General features: G+C 46.1%; 1 protein-coding gene across 4 annotated transcripts in view; it reads left to right on the top strand.

Moving 5' to 3' along the window:
- SVOPL (SVOP like) overlaps nt 1-22,098 on the top strand; it is a 127,841-nt gene that overhangs the window by 34,891 nt on the left and 70,852 nt on the right. For all 4 annotated transcript variants that reach the window (XM_035254645.3, XM_035254647.3, XM_078342116.1 and 1 more), the window contains 3 exons: nt 3,326-3,450; nt 7,851-7,914; nt 21,376-21,501. In XM_035254645.3, the coding sequence (XP_035110536.2) occupies nt 3,326-3,450; nt 7,851-7,914; nt 21,376-21,501 (315 nt within the window). The remainder of the gene's footprint in view (nt 1-3,325; nt 3,451-7,850; nt 7,915-21,375; nt 21,502-22,098) is intronic.

Here is a 22,098-nt window from a genome sequence, read left to right on the forward strand (position 1 = left end):
TGAACTCCTAAATGTTGGGACTTAGAAGTAGTCATGGGCGGCCGGGCGCGGTGGCTCACGCCTGTAATCCCAGCACTTTGGGAGGCTGAGGCGGGTGGATCACGAGGTCAAGAGATCGAGACTATCCTGGTCAACATGGTGAAACCCCGTCTCTACTAAAAATACAAAAAATTAGCTGGGCATGGTGGCGCATGCCTGTAATCCCAGCTACTCAGGAGGCTGAGGCAGGAGAATTGCCTGAACCCAGGAGGCGGAGGTTGCGGTGAGCCGAGATCACGCCATTGCACTCCAGCCTGGGTAACAAGAGTGAAACTCCGTCTCAAAAAAAAAAAAAAAAAGTAGTAGTCATGGGTTGGTTAGATGCCCCCACCATGTCCAGTTTACTGTGGGTTAAGGACAGTGGCTCTCATATCGATGGGGGAACACATCTGTTCCCTCTATCCACACATTCTTGTCTAATAAGGGGAAAATGGAAAAGGCCCCTTTTGCCCTTCACAGCAGCCCTATTTCTCTTGGGAGGTTTTTTCCTCTGGTTTTCGTTTAACTGACGAGTCCACTGCTGCAGCTACAAGCTCGGAAGAAGGTGTTCTTCTTTCAGGGAGACACCTACATGTCATGAACAAATGTCCAAAAAGTTTCTAGTCCCCCAGAGCACTAGCTGGATTCAGAGGGAGCCAGTATCCCTTAACTTTGGGGCAAGAGAACTCACCCTTGTGCACCCATCTGTTTGAAACTAGCAGGAATTGGTCACAAATGCAAAGACAAGTCCAAGTTACAATCAGTAGGAAACAGATTCAAGTTTTAAAGCATGCGATGTAACGTCAGAACAAGAGAAAGTAAAACCACTAGTGCTAGATGGCCAAGACCATAAGCCCAACCTGCTGCCACGAGGCAGAGGTGGAGAAAGCAGGAGTCCTCTGCGGGACCATTTGCCTGAATCTCCTGTCCAGGGACAGAAATGGAAGCCCTTGATCTTAAATGAAAGAGTTTAAAAAGAAGCCCCCCAAACCCTAGACCTCAACCTAAAGGAAAGGAGGTCCAGATTCAGATAGACTCACCCTTTTGTGCCCAGTGAAACCTCTGGAGTTAGGGGAACACAGTGGGTTCGTGTAGCAAGTCCATGAGGAGACTCTGGGGGATTGTGGGGTAAGGGTCTGATGTTGCTCTGAACCCTGCCAGCTATGCTGGAAACATTGACCTAAAGGAAGAAACAGAGGCAAAATTAATATAAGTAGGGAGTTTATTTGGACCAAGGTTGAGGATCTCAGCCGAGAAGTCATATGGTCCAGTTGCCCTGAATATATGCTCCAATTAGCAGCAGTTACAAGGGAGTTTTTTGAAGGATGGGAGAAAAGAATTTGGGGGCACTTCATAAGTTAACTAATAATTTACACTGGTTCATTAAAATAATGTAATCTATCTTACCCTACCCCTCATTGTTCTTTTTATCACAAAATCTAAACACACAGAGATAATGGATGAGAGTCACGTTGAGCAACTTTTGGTAACATTTTAGGTAATTTATCAGCTAGTCTGGAAACTACAGAGAAGGGAAGAAAAACAAAAAGCCTTTAGACAGTTACCCAGGGCATGGGTGCAGGAATGTGACTGACATCTCACTGCTGCGTGTCTCTGGATCTGATAAATTCTGCATACCTCTCATTCCTCAGGCTGCTCTGAGCCGCTTTTCTTTCTCAAGTTGATGGATGTACAGAATTAAAACATATTAGAATGTGGACATTTGCAGGTATCAACATAGCAGCTACACATTTTGCTCATGTTGGTATAGCCTTGGAACTAGCTCCTTGCTCAGTCTCCTACTAAGATCAAGACATAAATTATGTCTTCTAATGACAAACCCAGCTCTGTCTTTTCTATTTGCTTGATTTCTGGTGAAATTCTCTCTAAGCATAAACACAAATGGAGGGAACTCAAAGGAAAACATGAATAGAATTGGCTGTATGTTTTAATCTATGACATGAAATAACTATCGTAGATTCCTGTAAATATGAAAACACAAGTATCTCAAAAAGCATAAAAAGTCATTTTATAAAAGAAATACAAATGGTCAAGCAACCTTGAAAAAACATGAAACAGGATTTACCAAAAACAAAATACGCAGCAGGATATAATTTTTCCTTTCAAATCTGTAAGGAAAATGTTCCTTAAAGAATCCTGCACCATGGAAACGGACATTTTCATGCCTTGCAAGTATGTGGACACCCTCATCATACCCTATTGGTGTTATTATTGATATAATTTTTCTGACCATGAGCTTGGCAGTATGAATCAGGAACCTTGAAAATATTCTGCTAACCTGATCATTTGTCTTCCAGAACTCTAGCTTGCTAAAGATGTCAGGGCATAATGACGTAAGCACAGTTACCATCACAGCTTACTTTAATAATGAGAAGTTCTGAAACAGCTTTAACTTCAACAGTAGAGAAAGGTCTTATGTTTTGCATGTGTGAAAGTACATCTTTCCACTGGAATATGTGCAGCCATTAACACATTGTTTTACAAACAGAAGATAAAATGGTGTTAAGAGTATTTTCTCTGGGTTGGACAATCAATGGTGGTTTCGATTGTTTAATTTTCTTTTTTCTGTTTTTTTTTTTTGAGACAGAGTTTCGCTCTTGTTACCCAGGCTGGAGTGCAATGGAGCAATCTCCGCTCACCGCAACCTCCGCCTCCTGGGTTCAGGCAATTCTCCTGCCTCAGCTTCCTGAGTAGCCGGGATTACAGGCACGCGCCACCATGCCCAGCTAATTTTTTGTATTTTTAGTAGAGACGGGGTTTCACCACGTTGACCAGGATGGTCTCGATCTCTTGACCTCGTGATCTACCCGCCTTGGCCTCCCAAAGTGCTGGGATTACAGGCGTGAGCCACTGCGCCCGACTTTTCTGTATTGTTATCTATGAATTTACATAATCCTTATAATTAAGGAAAAAGCAAATACCTTACATGTGCTCCTGGTACTCCTCCCAATGTACTGCCTCATTGTGTCCCCAACAGCCCTGTGAGGAGGGAGGACACGTTTTTGCCTTCTGATAACTTTTGCCAAGTTCAGGGACCTGCCACCCATAAAGTTGGGCACAGCCGGGTAGTTTTGGTCTGAACTTGGAAGGTCTGGGCTTTCAGACACTAGAATGGCATGGATTGTATTGGTGGATGATTAAGAGAGACCCGTGGGCTTGCTATAGATGAGCCCCTCAGAGAAGCCACTGTCGGGAGGGAAACAGAAAATCGCCTTCGGAAGTTAGGGCTTCTTCCCTCCCTGCGTGGAGGCGGGTCCCCGTCATCAGTGTTCTGTTGTTGCTTCAGATTCTGCTCGTCTCGTTCCTGTGGGGAGCCTATTTCTCCTTGCTGACCTCGTTTGCTCCTTCGTACATCTGGTTTGTCTTCCTGCGGACGATGGTGGGCTGTGGCGTGTCCGGCCACTCACAAGGGTAAATGTGTTACCCAGAGGACCCTGAGACAGAAACACCTACCCCTGCGGGCCCTTATCCGAACCCTGCACTTAATAGACCAAAAACATTGTGAACCCAGTATACCCGAGACAGGTTTCGGTCCATTTAGAAAGCTTATTTTGCCAACGTTAAGGACGTGCCTGGGACAGCCTCAAGAGGTCCTGACGACGTGTGCCCAAGGTGGTAGGGGTACAGCTTGTTTTTATACGTTTTAGGGGGACGTAATACATCAATTAATAGGTGTAAGATTATGGAGTCGAGGGACAGCGGGGGTGTGGGGAGGTCAGGGGAGAAATGCCAGATGTAGGTGACAGGGATGCAGGCAGCAAACCACATTGCCGTGTGTGCCTATGCAACAATCCTGCATGATCTGCACTGTGCCCCAGAACCTAAAGTGCAATTAAAAAAAAAAATACATGTAAGATTTACATTGATTAGGTCAGGTGCGATGGCTCAAGCCTGTAATCCCAGCACTTTGGGAGGCCGAGGCGGGTGGATCACGAGGTCAAGAGATCCTCCTGGTCAACATGGTGAAACCCCTTCTCTACTAAAAATACAAAAAATTAGCTGGGCATGATGGTGCTCGCCTGTAGTTCCAGCTACTTGGGAGGCTGAGGCAGGAGAATTGCTTGAACCCAGGAGGTGGAGGTTGCGGTGAGCCGAGATCGCGCCATTGCACTCCAGCCTGGGTAACAAGAGCGAAACTCCGTCTCAAAAAAAAAAAAAAAAAAAAAAAAGATTTACATTAATTACCTCTGGAAGGGCAGGATAACTCAAAGGGGGCGGGGGGCTTCCAGATCATAGGTAGATGCAAATATATTCTTTTATTTCTTTTTTTTTTTTTAAGATAGATTCTTGCTCTGTTGCCCAGGCTGGAGTACAATGGCGCAATCTCAGCTTGCTGCAACTGCCTATTCCCAGGTTCGAGTGACTCTCCTGCCTCAGCCTCCTGAGTAGCTGGGATTACAGGCATGCGCCACCACTCCTGGCTAATTTTTGTAATTTTAGTAGAGATGGGGTTTCTCCATGTTGGCTAGGCTAGTCTCAAACTCCTGACCTTAGATGATCCCCCTGCCTCAGCCTCCCAAAGTGCTGGGATTACAGGCATGAGTCACCGCACCCAGCTGATTGATTGGCATTGGTTGAAAGAGTTATTATCAGTAGAAAAGAATGTCCAGGTTAACACATTCTGGTTTCCACAACCAAGGTTTTATCATGCAGATGAAGCCTCCAGGTAGCCAAGGTTTTCAGAGGAAATAGGCTGTAAATGTTTTTGTTTGTTTGTTTGTTTGTTTTTAACCAGACTTAAGGTCTGCATTGATGTTAATGCTGGGGTGGGGGGTGGCGCATGTATAATGAGGCATGACCGACCCCACTTCCTGTCATGGCCTGAGCCAGTCTTCCAGGTTAAATTTTAGAGTGCCCTGGCTGAGGAGGAAATCCATTCAGATGGTGGTTGTTGGGAGGTGAAGGGGGGCGGGGTTCAAATTTTATTTTTTGGTTTACGGCATTCATAAGTTACAGATTTATAGACGTCACTGTGCACATTCAGTCTGAGTTTTGTTTGGTTTTTAGGGATAGCTGCTTATTTAATGCTCTAGTAGGAGATGTTTTCTGCTTAAAATGATGCTTGATGGTGAGGCTAGCAGAGTGCTGGGTCAAACACATGTTAGCTTTTTTGTTCATAAGGCTATTTGTTGTTTTTTTAGATGTGTAAGATTTTGTTACACTAAATACTAACAAAAAGTGCCATATATTACGTAACAAAAAGGTCAACCCAGGCTGTGTGCGGTGGCTCACACCTGTAATCCGAGCACTTGGGAGACCAAGGCAGAACCCTTGAGCCCAGGAGTTTAAGACCAGCCTGAGCAACATAGTAAGACCCTGTGTCTAAAAAGAGAAAACAAAATTTAAGTCAGTCTAAACATAATTTATTGAATTCGTTGGAAGAATTTGGTTTGGTCATAAGCCCCTGGAACATTTAGGAGTAACCACTTTTAAGTAGTAAGAGCCTGTGATTTAAGACACGTCTTGTAAAAGGGAGGGGGGACATATATCAGACACAATCAAACTAGAGTGACTCCATCTTGAATAGGGGCTGAGTAAACTGAGGCTGAGACCTGCTGGGCTGCATTCTCGGGAGCCTGGGCATTCGTAGTCACAGGAAGAGATAGGAGATCCACAGAACTGGTTTCACAAGATACAGGTCAAAGAGACCCTGATAATAAAACAAGATGTGGTAAAGAAACTGGCCTAGGCCGGGCACGGTGGCTCACACCTGTAATCCCAGCACTTTGGGAGGCCGAGGCGGGTGGATCACTAGGTCGAGATCGAGACCATCCTGGTCAACATGGTGAAACCCCGTCTCTACTAAAAATAAAAATAAAAAAATTAGCTGGGCATGGTGGCGTGTGCCTGTAATCCCAACTACTCGGGAGGCTGAGGCGCGAGAATTGCCTGAACCCAGGAGGCGGAGGTTGCAGTGAGCCAAGATCTCGCCATTGCACTCCAGCCTGGGTAACAAGAGCGAAACTCCATCTAAAAAAAAAAAAAAAAAAAACCTGGCCTAAACCCACTAAAACCCAAGATGGTGACCACGGTGAGCTCTGGTTGTCTTCACTGCCCATTATACCCTAATTATAATGTATTAGCATGCCAAAAGACACTCCCACTGGTGCCAGGGCAGCTTACAAATTCCCTGGCAATGTCAGAAGCTACCCTATATGGTCTACAATGGGGAGGAACCCTCAGTTGTGGGAACTCCCCATGCCTTGAATTGACAGGGCCCCAGGGCGATTCTCCTCTGGGTGCCTTGGAGCAGGTTATTCTTAGGATATATTAAGAGATGTCAAAGCACCTAATTACTGCCTTCATGTGTTAGAAAAAAATTGTTCTTTCCTGGGGCATAAACTTTGGTGCCCTAAGGGAGTAGAAGTTAAGTAAAAATGTAAACCATTCCCCAGGAAACAGCTCAAAAAATATGTTTAAACTCCCAAATTCTGGCTAATAACAGCAACAGAGAAGAGCAATTAGAAAACTGAGGGAATACCTTTCTATTCTTTAGTCACAAAGAAAATATGTACTTAATTAGAAACTTGTGCCGGGCGTGGTGGCTCACGTCTGTAATCCCAGCACTTTGGGAGGCTGAGGTGGGTGGATCACGAGGTCAGAAGTTCGAAACCAGCCCGACCAACATGGCGAAACTCCGTCTCTACTAAAAATACAACAATTTGCTGGGTGTGGTGGCAGATGCCTGTAATCCCAGCTGCTCTGGAGGCTGAGGCAGGAGAATCACCTGAACTTTGGAGGTGGTGGTTGCGACGAGTAGAGATTGTGCACTCCAGCCTGAGCAACAAGAGCGAAACTCCATCTCAAAACAAAACAAAACAAAAAACAAACAAAATTAGAAACTTGTGCCTTGACTGTCCTCATTACTTGAGAGAACTATTTACCTTCTCTTGGGTGTAGTTTTAATTTCCCAATATGTTTTAGAAAAGGAATTGGGCTGAGTGCAGTGGCTCACCTCCGTAATCCCAGCCCTTTGGGAAGCTGAGGTGCGACAGTTGCTTGAGGTCAGGATTGGCAATGTAGCAAGATCCTATCTCTGCAAAAAATTAAATTAGTTGGGTGTGGTGGTGAGCACCTAAAATCCCAGCTACTTGGCATGCTGAGGTGAGAGGATCTTTTGAGCCCAGGAATTTGAGGCTGCAGTGAGCTGTGATCAAACCACTGGACTCCAGCCTGGGAGACAGCCACACTTTGTCTCTAAAAGAAATAAGAGAATTAGGCTTGGGGAAACATTTTGCCAGCGCTTCCCTTGGCAAAACAGATAAGGCTTATATTTTCTTTTCTTATCTTTTTTTTTTGAAACGGGAGTGTTGCTCTGTCGCCCAGCTTGGAGTGCAGTGGTGCAATCTCGGCTCACTGTAGTCTCTGCCTCCTGGGTTCAAGCGATTCTCCTGCCTCAGCATCCTAGGTAGCTGGGATTACAGGCACATGCCATCATGTCCGGCTAATTTTTGTGTTTTTAGTAGTGACAGGGTTTCACCATGTTGGCCAGGCTGGTCTCGGACTCCTGACCTCAGGTGATCTACCTTCCTTGGCCTCCCAAAGTGCTGGGATTACAGGCGTGAGCCACCGCCTCTGGCCAAGGCTTACATTTCTTAAGTGATACAAAGTTTGAAATATTGGGAGTAAGACGTAAACCCAGGAGCAGTTGTCAGTTTACTTCTTACTGTTCTCTTACAATTATGTTCTGATACATCGTCAACTTCTATGCTCTTGAATTCTTGATCCCTGTGACAAGAAAAACTGATTATTTTTAAAAAGATTATTTAGTTTTTAAAACAAAATTGTGCTTTTTCCTGCTTCCTGTTTAGGTTAATCATAAAGACTGAATTTTTGCCCACCAAATACCGAGGCTATATGTTACCCTTGTCTCAGGTAAGACAAAATAGGAGTTCTACCTAGCCTTCTGCGTCCTATGGGATATGATGTATATGCAGGCATACCTCGGAAATATTGCTGGTTTGGTCCCAGATCGCTGCAATTCAGCAAGTGTCAGAATAAAGTGAGTCAGTCACACAAACTTTGGCTTCCCAATGCCTGTAAGTGTTACACTATCCTGAAGTCTGGTAAGTGTGCAATAGCATCTTGTCTACAAAGCAATGTACACACCTTAATTTTAAAATACTTGGTTGCTGATAAAGTCTAATGATCGCTGAGCCTTTAGAGAATGATAATCTTTTTGCTGGTGGAAGGTCTTGCCTCAGTGTTGACGGCTGCTGGCTCAGCAGGGTGGTGGTTGCTGAAGATTGCGGTGGTTGTGGCAGTTCCTTAAAAACGGACAACAATGGGCCGAGCGCGGTGACTCTTGGCTGTAATCCCAGCACTTTGGGAGGCCAAGGCAGGTGGATCATGTTTGAGACCAGCCTGGCCAACACAGTGAACCTGTCTTTACTAAAAATGCAAAAAATTAGCCAGGCATGGTGGCGGGTGCCTGTAATCCCAGCTACTTGGGAGGCTGAGGCAGGAGAATCGCTTGAACCCAGGAGGCTGAGGTTGCAGTGAGTTGAGACCATGCCATTGTACTCCAGCCTGGGCGACAGAGTGACACTCAGTCTTAAAAAAAAATAATAATAATAATGAAAAAAAGACAATGAAGTTTGCCACATCAATGGACTTCTTCTTTTCCCTAAAGATTTCTCTGTAGGCTGTGGTGCTGTCTGACAGCATTCAACCCGCAGTAGAGAACCTAGTTCAAAATTGCAGTCAATCATCCCAAGCTGTGTTATGCCTTATCAACTAAGTTTAGGAGTATCCTAAATTTTTTGTTGTCATTTCAACAATGTTCATAGCCTCTTCACGAGGAGTAGATTTCATCTCAAGAAATCACTTTTGTGGCTTATCCATAAATATTAATTCTATACAGTATATATTCTATACAGTATATATAATGTTACAGTAATATATGTATATATTACACTATATAAAAATATATGTATATATTACACTAATATATTGCATGCTCATGTGAATGATGTAAAAATATTAGTATAATATATACAAAATATATACAAAATACATGTATATATTTTGAGGTCAGGATATGTAAATATATGTATATATTACACTAATACATTGCACATACATATATGTAAGTTGTGTATTTGCATACACATATGTAAATTATGTATATGCAATATATTAGTGTAATATATACATATATTTTGTAATATATACAATATAACAAATATACATGTTTTGTAATATATACAAAATATGTATTACACTAATATATTGCATATACATATATGTATATTACGTAAACATACTACTGTAATATACATAGTACATATACATTTATATGCATATATATTACTGTATTGTGTGTGTGTGTGTGTGTGTGTGTGTATGTGTGTAGCTTGTATCACCTTAGAGGATAAAAGTGAGGCTCTGATTATTATTATTATTATTTTGAGACCCAGTTTCGCTCTTGTTGCCCAGGCTGGAGTGTAGTGGCGTGATCTTGCCTCACTGCAATCTCCATCTCCCAGGTTCAAGCAATTCTCCTGTCACAGTCTCCTGGGTAGCTGGGATTACAGGCGCCTGCCACACGCCCAGCTAATTTTTTGTATTTGTAGTAGAGATGAGGTTTTACCATATTGGCCAGGTTGGTCTTGAACTCCTGACCTTAGGTGATCCACCCGCCTTGGCCTCCCAAAGTGCTGGGATTATAGGCATGAGCCACTGTGCTCGGCGGGGTCTGATTTTTTTTCTTTTCTTTCTTTTTCTTTTTTGTTTGAAACAGATTCTTGCTCTGTAGCCTAGGCTGGAGTTCAGTGGAGCAATCTCAGCTCACTGCAACCTCTGCCTCCCAGGCTCACATGATCCTCCCACCTCAGCTACGTGAGTAATAGGGATTAAAGGTACACACCACCACGCCAGGTAATTTTTGTAAAGTTGGGGTTTTGTCATGTTGCCTAGGCTGGTCTCAAACTCCTGAGCACAAGCAATCCGCCCACCTCAGCCTCCTAAAGTGTTGAGATTACAGGTGTGAGCTACTGTGGCCAGCACATTCTGATTTCTTTAAAAAAATTCAGATTTCTTAAAAAAAAAAGTAGATAGCCAGATAGGTAGGTAGGTAGGTAGATGTGGTCTCATATGTTGACCATGCTGGTCTGAAACTCTTGGTTATTCTCCTGCCTCAGCCTCCTAAAGTGTTGGGGTGACAGATGTGAGCCTTCTTATCTGATGAGCAGTAGTATTTTGAAAAACCTTTTTTTCCAAGGTGTAGGTCTCAACAGTGGGCTTAAAATACTCAGTAAACCATGCTGTAAACAGACATGCTGTCATCCAGGTTTTGTGTTCCATTTCTAGAGCACAGAGTAGATTAGCAGCATTTAAAAATTTTATTTTAGTGATACATAGATGTACATATTTTTGGTATATGTGTGATAATTTGATACATTCATGTAATCAAGTTAAGGTAATTGGGATGTCTATCATCTTATTTATCTCTTCTATATATTAGGAACCTATGAATTGTTCTCTTCAAGCTATTTTGAAATGTGCAGTCAGTTAATACTAACTATAGTCACTCTACTGAAACACCAGCTCTTGTTTCTTCTATCTCTGTGTTTGTGCACAAGATTTAGCATAATCCTTATTTATTTATTATTTGTTTGTGTGGGAGAGTCTTGCTCTATTACCCAGGCTGGCATTGTAGAGGCATGATCTTGGCTCACTGCAGCCTCCATCTCCTGGGTTCAAGAGATTCTTATCCCTCAGCCTCTCAAGTGGCTGAGATTATAGGAATTCACCACCACACCCAGATGACTTTTCTATTTTTTCTTTTTCTTTGAGACATAGTCTTGCTCTTTTGCCCAGGCTGGAGTGCAGTGGTGTGATCTCGACTCATTGCAACCTCCACCTCCTGGGTTCAAGCGATTCTTCTGCCTCAGCCTCCTGAGTAGCTGGGGTTACAGGTGTGCACCACCATGCCCAGCTAATTTTTGTATTTCTAGTAGAGATGGGGTTTCACCATGTTGGCCAGTCTAATTTCAAATTCCTGACCTCGTGATCCGACCACCTCGGCCTCCCAAAGTGCTGGGATTACAGACATGAGCCACCACACCCGGCCCTGCATTTTTTCTTTAGTAGAGATGAGGTTTTGCCATGTTGGCCAGGCTGGTCTGGAACTCCTGACCTCAAGTGATCTGCCGGCCTCAGCCTCCCAAAGTGCTGGGATTACACGTGAGAACCACCAGGCCCGACCCCAAGATTGAGCATAATTGTTAAGGGCCCTAGGATTTTCAGAATGGTCAATGATCATTGGCTTCAACTTGAAGTCACCAGGAGCATTAACCCCTAATAAGAGGTCAGCCTGTCCTTTGAAGCTGTGAAATAGGGCATTGGTTTTTTTTTCCTCTGTAGCTGTGAAAGTCCTGCAGGGCATCTTCTTCCAATGGAAGACTGTTTCATCTACACTGAAAATCTATTGTTGAGTGTAGCCCTGCACTGGTGATCTTAACTAGATCTCCTGGATAACTTGCTGCAGTTTCTCCATCAGCACCTGCTGTTTCACCTTGCACTTTTTTTTTTTTTTTTGAGACAGTCTGTCTCTGTTGCCCAGGCTAGAGTGCAGTGGTATGGTCTAAGCTCACTGCAGCCTCCGGCTCCTGAGATCAAGCGATTCTCCTGCCTCAGCCTCCCCAGTAGCTGGGATTACAGGCATGCGCCACCACACCTGGCTCATTTATTTGTATTTTTAGTAGAGATGGGGTTTCACCATGTTGGTCTGGCTGCTCTTGAACTCCTGACCTCAAATGGTCCACCCACCTCAGCCTCCCAAAGTGCTGGGATTACAGGTGTGAGCCAACTGTGCCCAGGCCACTTTCTCATCACTTTTGCTCACTAGAATTCGTTTCCTTCAAGAACTTTTCCTTGGCATTCACACCTTGCCTATTTGCGCATGAGGCCTAGCTTTTGGCTTACCTCAGCTTTCGACATGCCTTCCTGATGAAGCTTAATCAATTCTAGCTTTAGATTTAAATAAGAGATGTGGCTGGGTGTGGCAGCTCACACCCGTAATCCCAGCACTTTGGAGGCCGAGGTGGGAGGATTGCTTGAGGCCAGGAGTTTGAGACCGGCCCAGACAATACAGTGAGACCCCATGTCTACAAAAATTAAAAAATCAGGCCAGACACAGTGGCTCTCACCTGTAATCCCAGCACGTTGGGAGGTGGGAAGATCACTTGAGATCAGGTGTTTGAGACTAATTCGGCCAACATGGTAAAACCCCTTGTCTGCTAAAAATACAAAAATTAGCCTGGTGTGGTGGCAAGCGCCTGTAGCCCCAGCTGCTCAGGAGGCTGAGGCAAAAGAATCGCTTAAATCCTGGAGGTGGAGGTTGCAGTGAGCCGACATTGCATCACTGCACTCCAGCCTGGGAGACAGAGCAAGACTCCGTCTCAAAAAAAAAAAAAAAAAAAATTATAATATTTGCAAAGTGCACTCAAGCAAAGCACAATGAAAAGGAGGTGAGCCTGTGCCTGTTTGTTTTCGGCTGCTTGATGGTTCTTCAGTTGATACACTGTTATTTGGTACAAACCAAAGAGCCCTGGGAATGCTTGAAGCCATAGGTCCAATTCTAAGGTTTTCTGAATCCAGGATTATCATCACCCAACAGCAGCATTTAGAATGCAGCAACCAAAGAGTCCAATGAGTGGGCTGACTGGAGTGACAGAAGCCTGGGAATGCATCCAGGATGAACGTTCTTCCCCACCTAGCCTTCAGTGGCAGGTCCCGGCTGCTACCCCTTTAGGCTGCGCTGCCTCCCTTCCAAGGAACCTGGTGGGTGAAAGTCCAGAATTGGTTCATGCCTGGGAGAATGGGCCAAAATTGCCTCTTTAGGTGTTCCCATTTCCTCCTCAGGCCCCTCCTGGCCATTGACTGGAGGTTTTGAATCCAGAAGACAGGTCAGTCTAGGAGCCCTGTCCCATCTCTGCATAAAGCCCTGATTTTTCAGAGGAACCAGAAAAAGATGACCCTTCCCACTGAAGCCTTATATATTTGGCAGTAAATAACGCAGTAGGAAAATACTTTCAAATTTATTTTGTTAGTAAACATAGGTGACAGTTTTTTTTCCCTTTTTTTTTTTTTTTTTTTTTTAAAGATGGGGTTTCACCATGATGGCCAGGGTGGTCTTGAACTCCTGACCTCAGGTGATCCACTCACCTTGGCCTCCCAAAGTGCTAGGATTACAGGCATAAGCCACCATGCCTGGTGACAATTTTTTTTTTTTTTTTTTGAGATGAAATCTCCCTCGGTCATCCAGGCTGAAGTGAAGTGGCATGATCTTGTCTTACTGCAATCTCTGCCTCCTGGATTCAAGTGATTCTCCTGTCTTAGCCTCCGGAGTGGCTGGGACTACAAGCATGAGCAGCCATGCCCAGGTAATTTTTTATATTTTTAGTAGAGACAGGTGAAACCCTGTCTCTACTAATGTTGACCAGACTGGTCTCGAATTCCTGACCTCAAGTTATCCACCCACGTTGGCCTCCCAAAGTGCTGGGATTACAGGCTTGAGCCACCATGACCAGCCTGACAAATGTTTTTAAAGAATCTAAGAGGCCCGGGGCGGTGGCTCATGCCTGTGATCCCTGCACTTTGGGAGGCCAAGGTGGGTGGGTCACAAGATTAGGAGTTTGAGACCAGCCTGGCCAACAGGGTGAAACCCCATCTCTATTGAAAATACAAAAATTAGCCAGGTGTGGTGGTGGGCGCCTGTAATCCCAGCTACTTGAAAGGCTCACGCAGGAGAAGCACTTGAACCCAGGAGGTGGAGGTTGCAGTAAGCTGAGATTGCGCCATTATACTCTAGCCTGGGCAATGAGAGCAGGACTTTGTCTCAAAAAAAAAAAAAAAAAAAAAAAAAAATCTAACAAGTACTAGATAGTGATTCTTTTCAATCCCTGCAGTTCTCTTCTAACCTTTGTCAAGATAGAGGCACAAGCCAGGTGTGGTGGCTCATGCCTGTAATCCCAACACTTTGGGAAGCCAAGGCAGGCAGATCACTTGAGCCCAGGAGTTTGAGACCAGCCTGGGCAACAATGTGAAACTCTGTCTCTACAAAAAAAAATACAAAAATTAGCTGAGTGTCGTGGCGTGTGCCTGTAGTCCCAGCTACTCAGGAGGCTGAGGTGGGGGGTGGGAGGATCACTTAAGCTCAGGCGACTGAGGGACTGAGGCTGCAGTGAGCCATGACTGTGCCACTGTATGCCAGCCTGTGCAACAGAGTGAAACCCTGAGTCAAAACACAAAAACTGAAGACACACACTTCTAATACTCAGTGCTTGGGTCTTGCACGCAGTGTTACTGACAGCGTGGTCCTACTCGGGCTCTCCTATGGACGTTTTCTCTTCCACCTGCGGTGTTACTGACTGAGCGTGGTCCTACTTAGGCTCTCCTATGGACGTTTTCTCTTCCACCTGCGGTGTTACTGACTGAGCGTGGTCCTACTCGGGCTCTCCTATGGACGTTTTCTCTTCCACCTGCGGTGTTACTGAGCGTGCTCCTACTCGGGCTCTCCTATGGACGTTTTCTCTTCCACCTGCGGTGTTACTGACAGCGTGGTCCTACTCGGGCTCTCCTATGGACGTTTTCTCTTCCACCTGCGGTGTTACTGACTGAGCGTGGTCCTACTCGGGCTCTCCTATGGACGTTTTCTCTTCCACCTGCGGTGTTACTGACAGCGTGGTCCTACTCGGGCTCTCCTATGGACGTTTTCTCTTCCACCTGCGGTGTTACTGACTGAGCGTGGTCCTACTCAGGCTCTCCTATGGACGTTTTCTCTTCCACTGCCATGTTACTGACTGAATGTACTCCTACTTGGGCTCTCCTATGGACGTTTTCTCTTCCACCTGCGGTGTTACTGACAGCGTGGTCCTACTCAGGCTCTCCTATGGACGTTTTCTCTTCCACCTGCGGTGTTACTGACTGAGCGTGGTCCTACTCAGGCTCTCCTATGGACGTTTTCTCTTCCACCTGCGGTGTTACTGACTGAGCGTGGTCCTACTCGGGCTCTCCTATGGACGTTTTCTCTTCCACCTGCGGTGTTACTGAGCGTGCTCCTACTCGGGCTCTCCTATGGACGTTTTCTCTTCCACCTGCGGTGTTACTGACAGCGTGGTCCTACTCGGGCTCTCCTATGGACGTTTTCTCTTCCACCTGCGGTGTTACTGACAGCGTGGTCCTACTCGGGCTCTCCTATGGACGTTTTCTCTTCCACCTGCGGTGTTACTGAGCGTGCTCCTACTCGGGCTCTCCTATGGACGTTTTCTCTTCCACCTGCAGTGTTACTGAGCGTGCTCCTACTCGGGCTCTCCTATGGACGTTTTCTCTTCCACCTGCGGTGTTACTGACAGCGTGGTCCTACTCGGGCTCTCCTATGGACGTTTTCTCTTCCACCTGCGGTGTTACTGACTGAGCGTGGTCCTACTCGGGCTCTCCTATGGACGTTTTCTCTTCCACCTGCAGTGTTACTGAGCGTGCTCCTACTCGGGCTCTCCTATGGACGTTTTCTCTTCCACCTGCGGTGTTACTGACAGCGTGGTCCTACTCGGGCTCTCCTATGGACGTTTTCTCTTCCACCTGCGGTGTTACTGACTGAGCGTGGTCCTACTCGGGCTCTCCTATGGACGTTTTCTCTTCCACCTGCAGTGTTACTGAGCGTGCTCCTACTCGGGCTCTCCTATGGACGTTTTCTCTTCCACCTGCAGTGTTACTGAGCATACTCCTACTTGGGCTCTCCTATGGACGTTTTCTCTTCCACCTGCGGTGTTACTGACTGAGCATACTCCTACTCGGGCTCTCCTATGGACGTTTTCTCTTCCACCTGCGGTGTTACTGACTGAGCATACTCCTACTCGGGCTCTCCTATGGACGTTTTCTCTTCCACCTGCGGTGTTACTGAGCGTGCTCCTACTCGGGCTCTCCTATGGACGTTTTCTCTTCCACCTGCGGTGTTACTGACTGAGCATACTCCTACTTGGGCTCTCCTATGGACGTTTTCTCTTCCACCTGCGGTGTTACTGAGCGTGCTCCTACTCGGGCTCTCCTATGGACGTTTTCTCTTCCACCTGCAGTGTTACTGAGCATACTCCTACTTGGGCTCTCCTATGGACGTTTTCTCTTCCACCTGCAGTGTTACTGAGCATACTCCTACATGGGCTCTCCTATGGACGTTTTCTCTTCCACCTGCCGTGTTACTGACTGAGTGTGCTTCTACTCAGGCTCTCCGATGGACATTTTCTCTTCCATCTGCGCCTCCTACCTTGCCATGCTTCCCGGTTATGTCTCTTCCTTGCTGGTCTTATTTTCCATGTCTCCTAGGTCATCTAATATGCTCCAATACTGGGCCAGCTCCTGCCTGTAACCCCAGCCTTTTGGGAAGCCAAGACAGGTGGATCACCTAAGGTCAGGAGTTGGAGACCACCCTGGCCCACATGGAGAAATCCCTGTCTTTTTTTTCCTAAAAATACAAAAATTAGCTGGGCCTGGTGGTAGGCGCACATAATCCCAGCTACTCAGGAGGCTGAGGCAGTAGAATCGCCTGAACCTGGGAGGCGGAGACTGCAGCGAGCCAAGATTGCACCACTGCACTCCAGCCTGGGTGACAGAGTGAGACTCAAAAATATATATGTATATGTATAATATATATATATATGTATGTATAAAATACATAAAAGTATGTATGTATGTATATACACACACTATATATATGTGTGTATGTATGTATGTGTATGTGTGTGTGTATGTGTATATGTGTGTGTGTGTGTGTGTGTGTGTATGTGTATATATATATATATATATATATATATATATATATAGAGAGAGAGAGAGAGAGAGAGAGAGAGAGAGAGAGGGAGGCTGGAGTGTATTGGTGTGATCGTGTTGTATCCACGCGAGTCAGGAGGAATGTGCCATGCTCTGAGTTCCAAATTAGGAGTCCTTTATTTATTAGCCAGTGACCGAGAGGCAGCTAACACTCAAAATTCTCTCGGCCCCGAGGAAGGGGCTTGATTATCTTTTATACCTTGATTTAGGTAGGGGAGGGGGAGCCCAGCTGAAGTGGAACTTTACAGAAGCAGAACAAGCAAGTTAGATAAGGAAGCTGGTAACCAGGGGGCAGGAGGTTGCCAGGGTTGTTGGTTGCTAAGGGTATTTTCATACAGTCATCAAGATGGGTAGCAGGGGGAGCTTTCCATACAATCAATCACCAAGGAAGGTATTCACAATAGCAGGTAGACTTGCCAAGCAGGAAGTGGTTACAGTGGTTATAGGTGCTGGGAACAGTGTGAGCCACTCTCAGCAGTTCAAAGCTTCTAAGTGCAGCGTGACCAGCTATGCACCTGTGGGGGCTATGGCAGAGAGGGAGAAGCTACGCTGGAGCTTGCTACTGAGATGGAGTCAGTTAGGTTAACACAAGCTAGGTTATTACAATCACAGCCCCCTGCAGCCTCCTGGACTCCTGGGCTCAAGTGATCCTTCTGCCTCAGCCTCCTGAGTAGCTGGAACTACACATGCATGTCATGGTACCTAGCAAATTTTAAATTTCTTTTCATGGAGATGGGGTCTTGCTTTGTTGCCCAGGCTAGTCTCAAACTCCTGGCTTCAAGTGATCCTCCCACCTCAGCCTCCTGAAGTGTTGGGATGATAGGCGTGAGCCACCACACTGGCTCCAAAATCTCTATCTAGAACCCAGAGCACCTCCTTAGCCTTCAGACCCAGGCAGCCAATAACATGATAGTCACTGGAATGCCTTACAGGCCCCTCAGTACAAGATACTTGACCTAATCTCCTCTTCTTCCCCTTAAGCCTCTTTTCTCTGTTTCCAATCTCAGTTAAGAGCCAACACTTTCTCCTCAGTGATCTTGGACCCTCCCTGTCCTTCATCCCTAATCACCAGCCCTATTAACTCACCCCCTATTATTGGACCTGCTTCCCGGTTTCAAGTGATTCTTTTGCCTCAGCCTCCCGAGTAGCTGGGACTACATGCACGTGCCACCACGCCCAGCTAAATTTTTGTATTTTCAATAGAGATGGGGTTTTACCATATTGGCCAGGCTGGTCTCGAACTCGTGACCTTGTAATCCACCTGCCTCAGCCTCCCAAAGTGTTGGGATTACAGGCATGAGCCACTGCACTGGAACCTATCACGTTTATCTCCAAGACATTAATCCATCAGTTAAAAAATTTTTGTACAATTAATGTGTCAAAAATGTGTCAATTAAAAATAAAACTTTGGCCAGGCATGGTGGCTTACACTTGTAATCCAAGCACTTTGGAGGCCAAGGCGGGCAGATCACCTGAGGTCGGGGGTTCGAGACCAGCCTGACCAACATGGTGAAACCCTGTCTTAAAACAAAACAAAACACCTTTTTTTTCACCATTTACTACTAAAATCCATTTCAGTCGCTGATCTGGTCTACTGCCGTGGCCTTGTTACTCAGCTGGTTACTCACTGCCTCTCCAGCAGTGTTTTCCAATGACTCACATCCCACTCTATCACATTTTTCTGGTTTCTTTCCAGCCCTTCTCGCTTTCTGAAATAATCTTGTTTTTGTTGGTAATATAGTTCTTTAGTGATGAAATAGTCACCCCAGGTCAGGTGCAGGGGCTCATGCCTATAATCCCAGCACTTTGGGAGGCCAAGGAGGGCGGATCATTTGAGGTTAGGAGCTGGAGACCAGCCTAGCCAACATGGCGAAACCCTGTCTCGACTAAAAATACAAAAAAATTAGCTGAGTGTGATGGTGTGCGCCTGTAATCCCAACTACTTGGGAGGCCGAGGCGTGAGAATTGCTTGAACCCAGGAGGTGGAGGTTGCAGTGAGCCGAGATCACCTCATTGCACTCCAGCCTGGGTGACAGAGTGAGACCCTGTCTCCAAAAAAAAAAGTCACCCCACAATTTCCCCAAAGAGTCTTCTGCATCTTCTCTCCATCTCTGTGAGGTGAATGGAGTTACTGTTTACTCCCCAACTTCAGACGGTGAAGTAATGCTCAACCTAAGGCCTAGAGTTGTTTTAATCTGACTGGTGGGGCCTGGCCATGGTGTTCTCCATGTTATTTCCTGATATAAAGTAATCTCTAAGATATATTTTTTTTCTTATTTTTTTGACCCTGAGTCTCACTCTGTCGCCCAGGTTTGAGTGCAGTGGTGTGATCACAGCTCACAGCAGCCTCAACCACCCAGGCTCAAGTGATCCCTCTTTCTCAGCCTCCTGAGTAGCTGGGACTACAGGTGTGTGGTACTACACCTGCCTAATTAAAAGTTTTTTTTAGATATGGTCTTGCTGTATTGCCCAGGCTGGTCTTGAATTTCTAGGCTCAAGTGATCTTCCTGCCTGGGCTTCCCAAAGTGCTGGGATTATAGGTGTGAGCCACCGTGCCTTGCCTGAGAGATATTTTTAAGTATAAAAAGCAAAGCGTGTGGCGCACACCTGTAATTGCAGCACTTTGGGAGGCCAAGGTGGGCAGATCACTTTAGGTCTGGAGTTCGAGACCAGCCTGGCTAACATGGTTAAACCCCTTCTCTACTAAAAATAAAAAAGTTAGCTGGGCATGCTGGCATGCGCCTGTAATCCCAACTACTCTGTAGGCAGAGGCCAGAGGGATTATGCTTGAGTTTGGAAGGTGGAGGTTGCAGGGAGCCAAGATCGCACCTTTGCATTCCAGCCTTGGCAACAAAGTGAGACTCCGTCTAAACAAACAAACAAAAGAAACAGAACATGGAACAGTATGTATACCATGGTACCATCTGTGATAAAAGAAAAACAAAAAATTTCCTGTTAGCTTGCTTAGAACAGCTTGGGAAGGATACAGAAGAAATGTAATATTGGTTCCTTCTGAGAATAGAAACCAGCCTGGCCAAGGTGGTGAAACCCTGTCTCTACTAAAAATACAAAAATTAATTGGGCATGCTGGCATACGCCTGTAATCCCAGCTACTCGGGAGGGATTGGCAGAGAACTTCGAGAAAAGGGATTTTTTCAGTCGTCTCCTACGTGCCTTTTGAGTTATGACCCAGTGAGTGTATTATCTGGCCAAAAAAGTCAACGAGATGTCAGGGGGTCTCAGTTTTGTTTTGTTTTGTTTTGAGGACAAAGTCTCGCTCTGTCACTCAGGCTGGATTTCAGTGGCATGATCTTGGCTCATTGCTACCTCCGCTTCCCGGGTGCAAGTGATTCTTCTGCCTCAGCTTCCCAAGTAGCTGGGATTACAGGCGTATGCCAACATGCCCAGTTCATTTTTGTATTTTTAGTAGAAACAGGGTTTCACCAGCTTGGCCAGGCTGGTTTCGAACTCCTGACCTTGTGATCCACCCATCTCGGCCTCCCAAAGTGCTGGCATTACAGGCATGAGCCACTGTGCCTGGCCTGTTTTTTTTTCTTTTTTTTATAGTGATACATGCTAGGTGCAGTGACTCACACCTACAGTCCCAGCACTTTGGAAGGCCGACTATGGTGGATTGTTTGAGCCCAGGAGTTTGAGACCAGCCTGGGCAATAGGGCAAAACCCTGTCTTTACGAAGAATACAAGAATTAGCCTGACGTGGTAGCACCTGCCTGTAATCCCAGCTACTTGGGAGGATGAGGTGGGAGGATCACTTGAGCTTGGGAGGTGGAGGTTGCAGTGAGCCGAGATCGTGCCATTGCACTCCAGCCTGGGTGACAGGGCGAGACCCTGTCTCAAAAAAAAAAAAAAAGTTTAGTGGTATCGTTGACTCTCTCCCCAGCTTAGTCTCCCACTTACAGACAAAAACTGAGCCATAGAGAAGTGAAGTGAGTTGTCTGGGTCACCCAGGTCATTCAAGGTAGTGATGGGAGTAGAACCTGAGTTATGTGGTTCTCAAAGACTCTCTCACCTCACCCTTTAATAAGGGCAAGGTTGGGCGCTGTGGCTCACGCCTAGAGTTCTAGCACTTTGGGAGGCTGAGGCAGGCAGACTGTTTGAGCTCAGGAGTTCGAGACCAGCCTGGGCAATGTGATGAAACCCTGTCTCCACAAAAAATTAAAAAAATGAGCTGGGGTGGTGGTGCATGCTTGTAGTCCCAGCTCCATGGGAGCTAAGGTGGAGGGTCACTTGTGCACAGGAGGTTGAGGGTGCAGTGTGCTATGCACCACTGCACTCTAGCATGGGTGAGAGAGTGAGACCCTGTCTCAGAAACAAAAAACAATGGCAAAATGCTGGACAAGGTGGCTCTCAAAAGAGAATACGTAAAGCACATTGGACAGAAGGAATTTTAATCTTTTTTCTTTTAATTTTTTTTTTCCTTTTTTTTTTTTCATTGTCATTTTTCCCCAAACAAAGAACTTTAATCTTGGACTTCTCTCTCCCCAGGTGTTCTGGCTTGCGGGCTCCCTGCTCATCATTGGCCTGGCCTCTGTGATCATCCCCACCATCGGGTGGCGCTGGCTCATCCGTGTGGCCTCCATCCCAGGCATCATCCTCATCATGGCCTTCAAGGTGAGGAAGCCCTCGTGGCTCCTTCCTGTCCTCCCCTCCTGCTGGTCTAGTGGCTTTCATGCCCACAAATATCTTTTTTTTTTCTTTTCTCGAGACAGAGTATCACCCTGTTGCGCAGGCTGGAGTGCAGTGGCGTGATCTTGGCTCACTGCAGCCTTTACCTCCCAGGTCCAGGTGATTCTCCTGCCTCAGCCTCCTGATTAGCTGGGATTACAGACATGCACCACCATGCCTGGCTGATTTTTGTATTTTTAGAGATGAGATTTCGCCATGTTGGCCAAACTGATCTTGAGCTCCGAACTCCTGGCCTCAAGTGATCCGCCAGCCTCTGCCTCCCAAAGTGCTAGGATTACAGACGTGAGCCACTGTGCCAGGCCCGTGCAGTGCGCTATTGCTGAGAATCACACACAGGCCCCCAGGTGCTCGGGGACCAGTTAGCTTAGGAAGCCAGTTGCTTCCTGTGAGCAGATTGTCTGCCTCTATTGGTGTAGTCTAAGACTTTCTGCCGGCCAGACATGGTAGCTCATGTCTGTAATCCCAGCACTTTGGAAAACTGAGGCAGGAAGATCACTTGACCCCAGAGTTCAAGACCAGCCT

The sequence above is a fragment of the Callithrix jacchus genome, chromosome 11 (assembly GCF_049354715.1).
Source record: "Callithrix jacchus isolate 240 chromosome 11, calJac240_pri, whole genome shotgun sequence".
Lineage (NCBI taxonomy): Eukaryota > Metazoa > Chordata > Mammalia > Primates > Cebidae > Callithrix > Callithrix jacchus.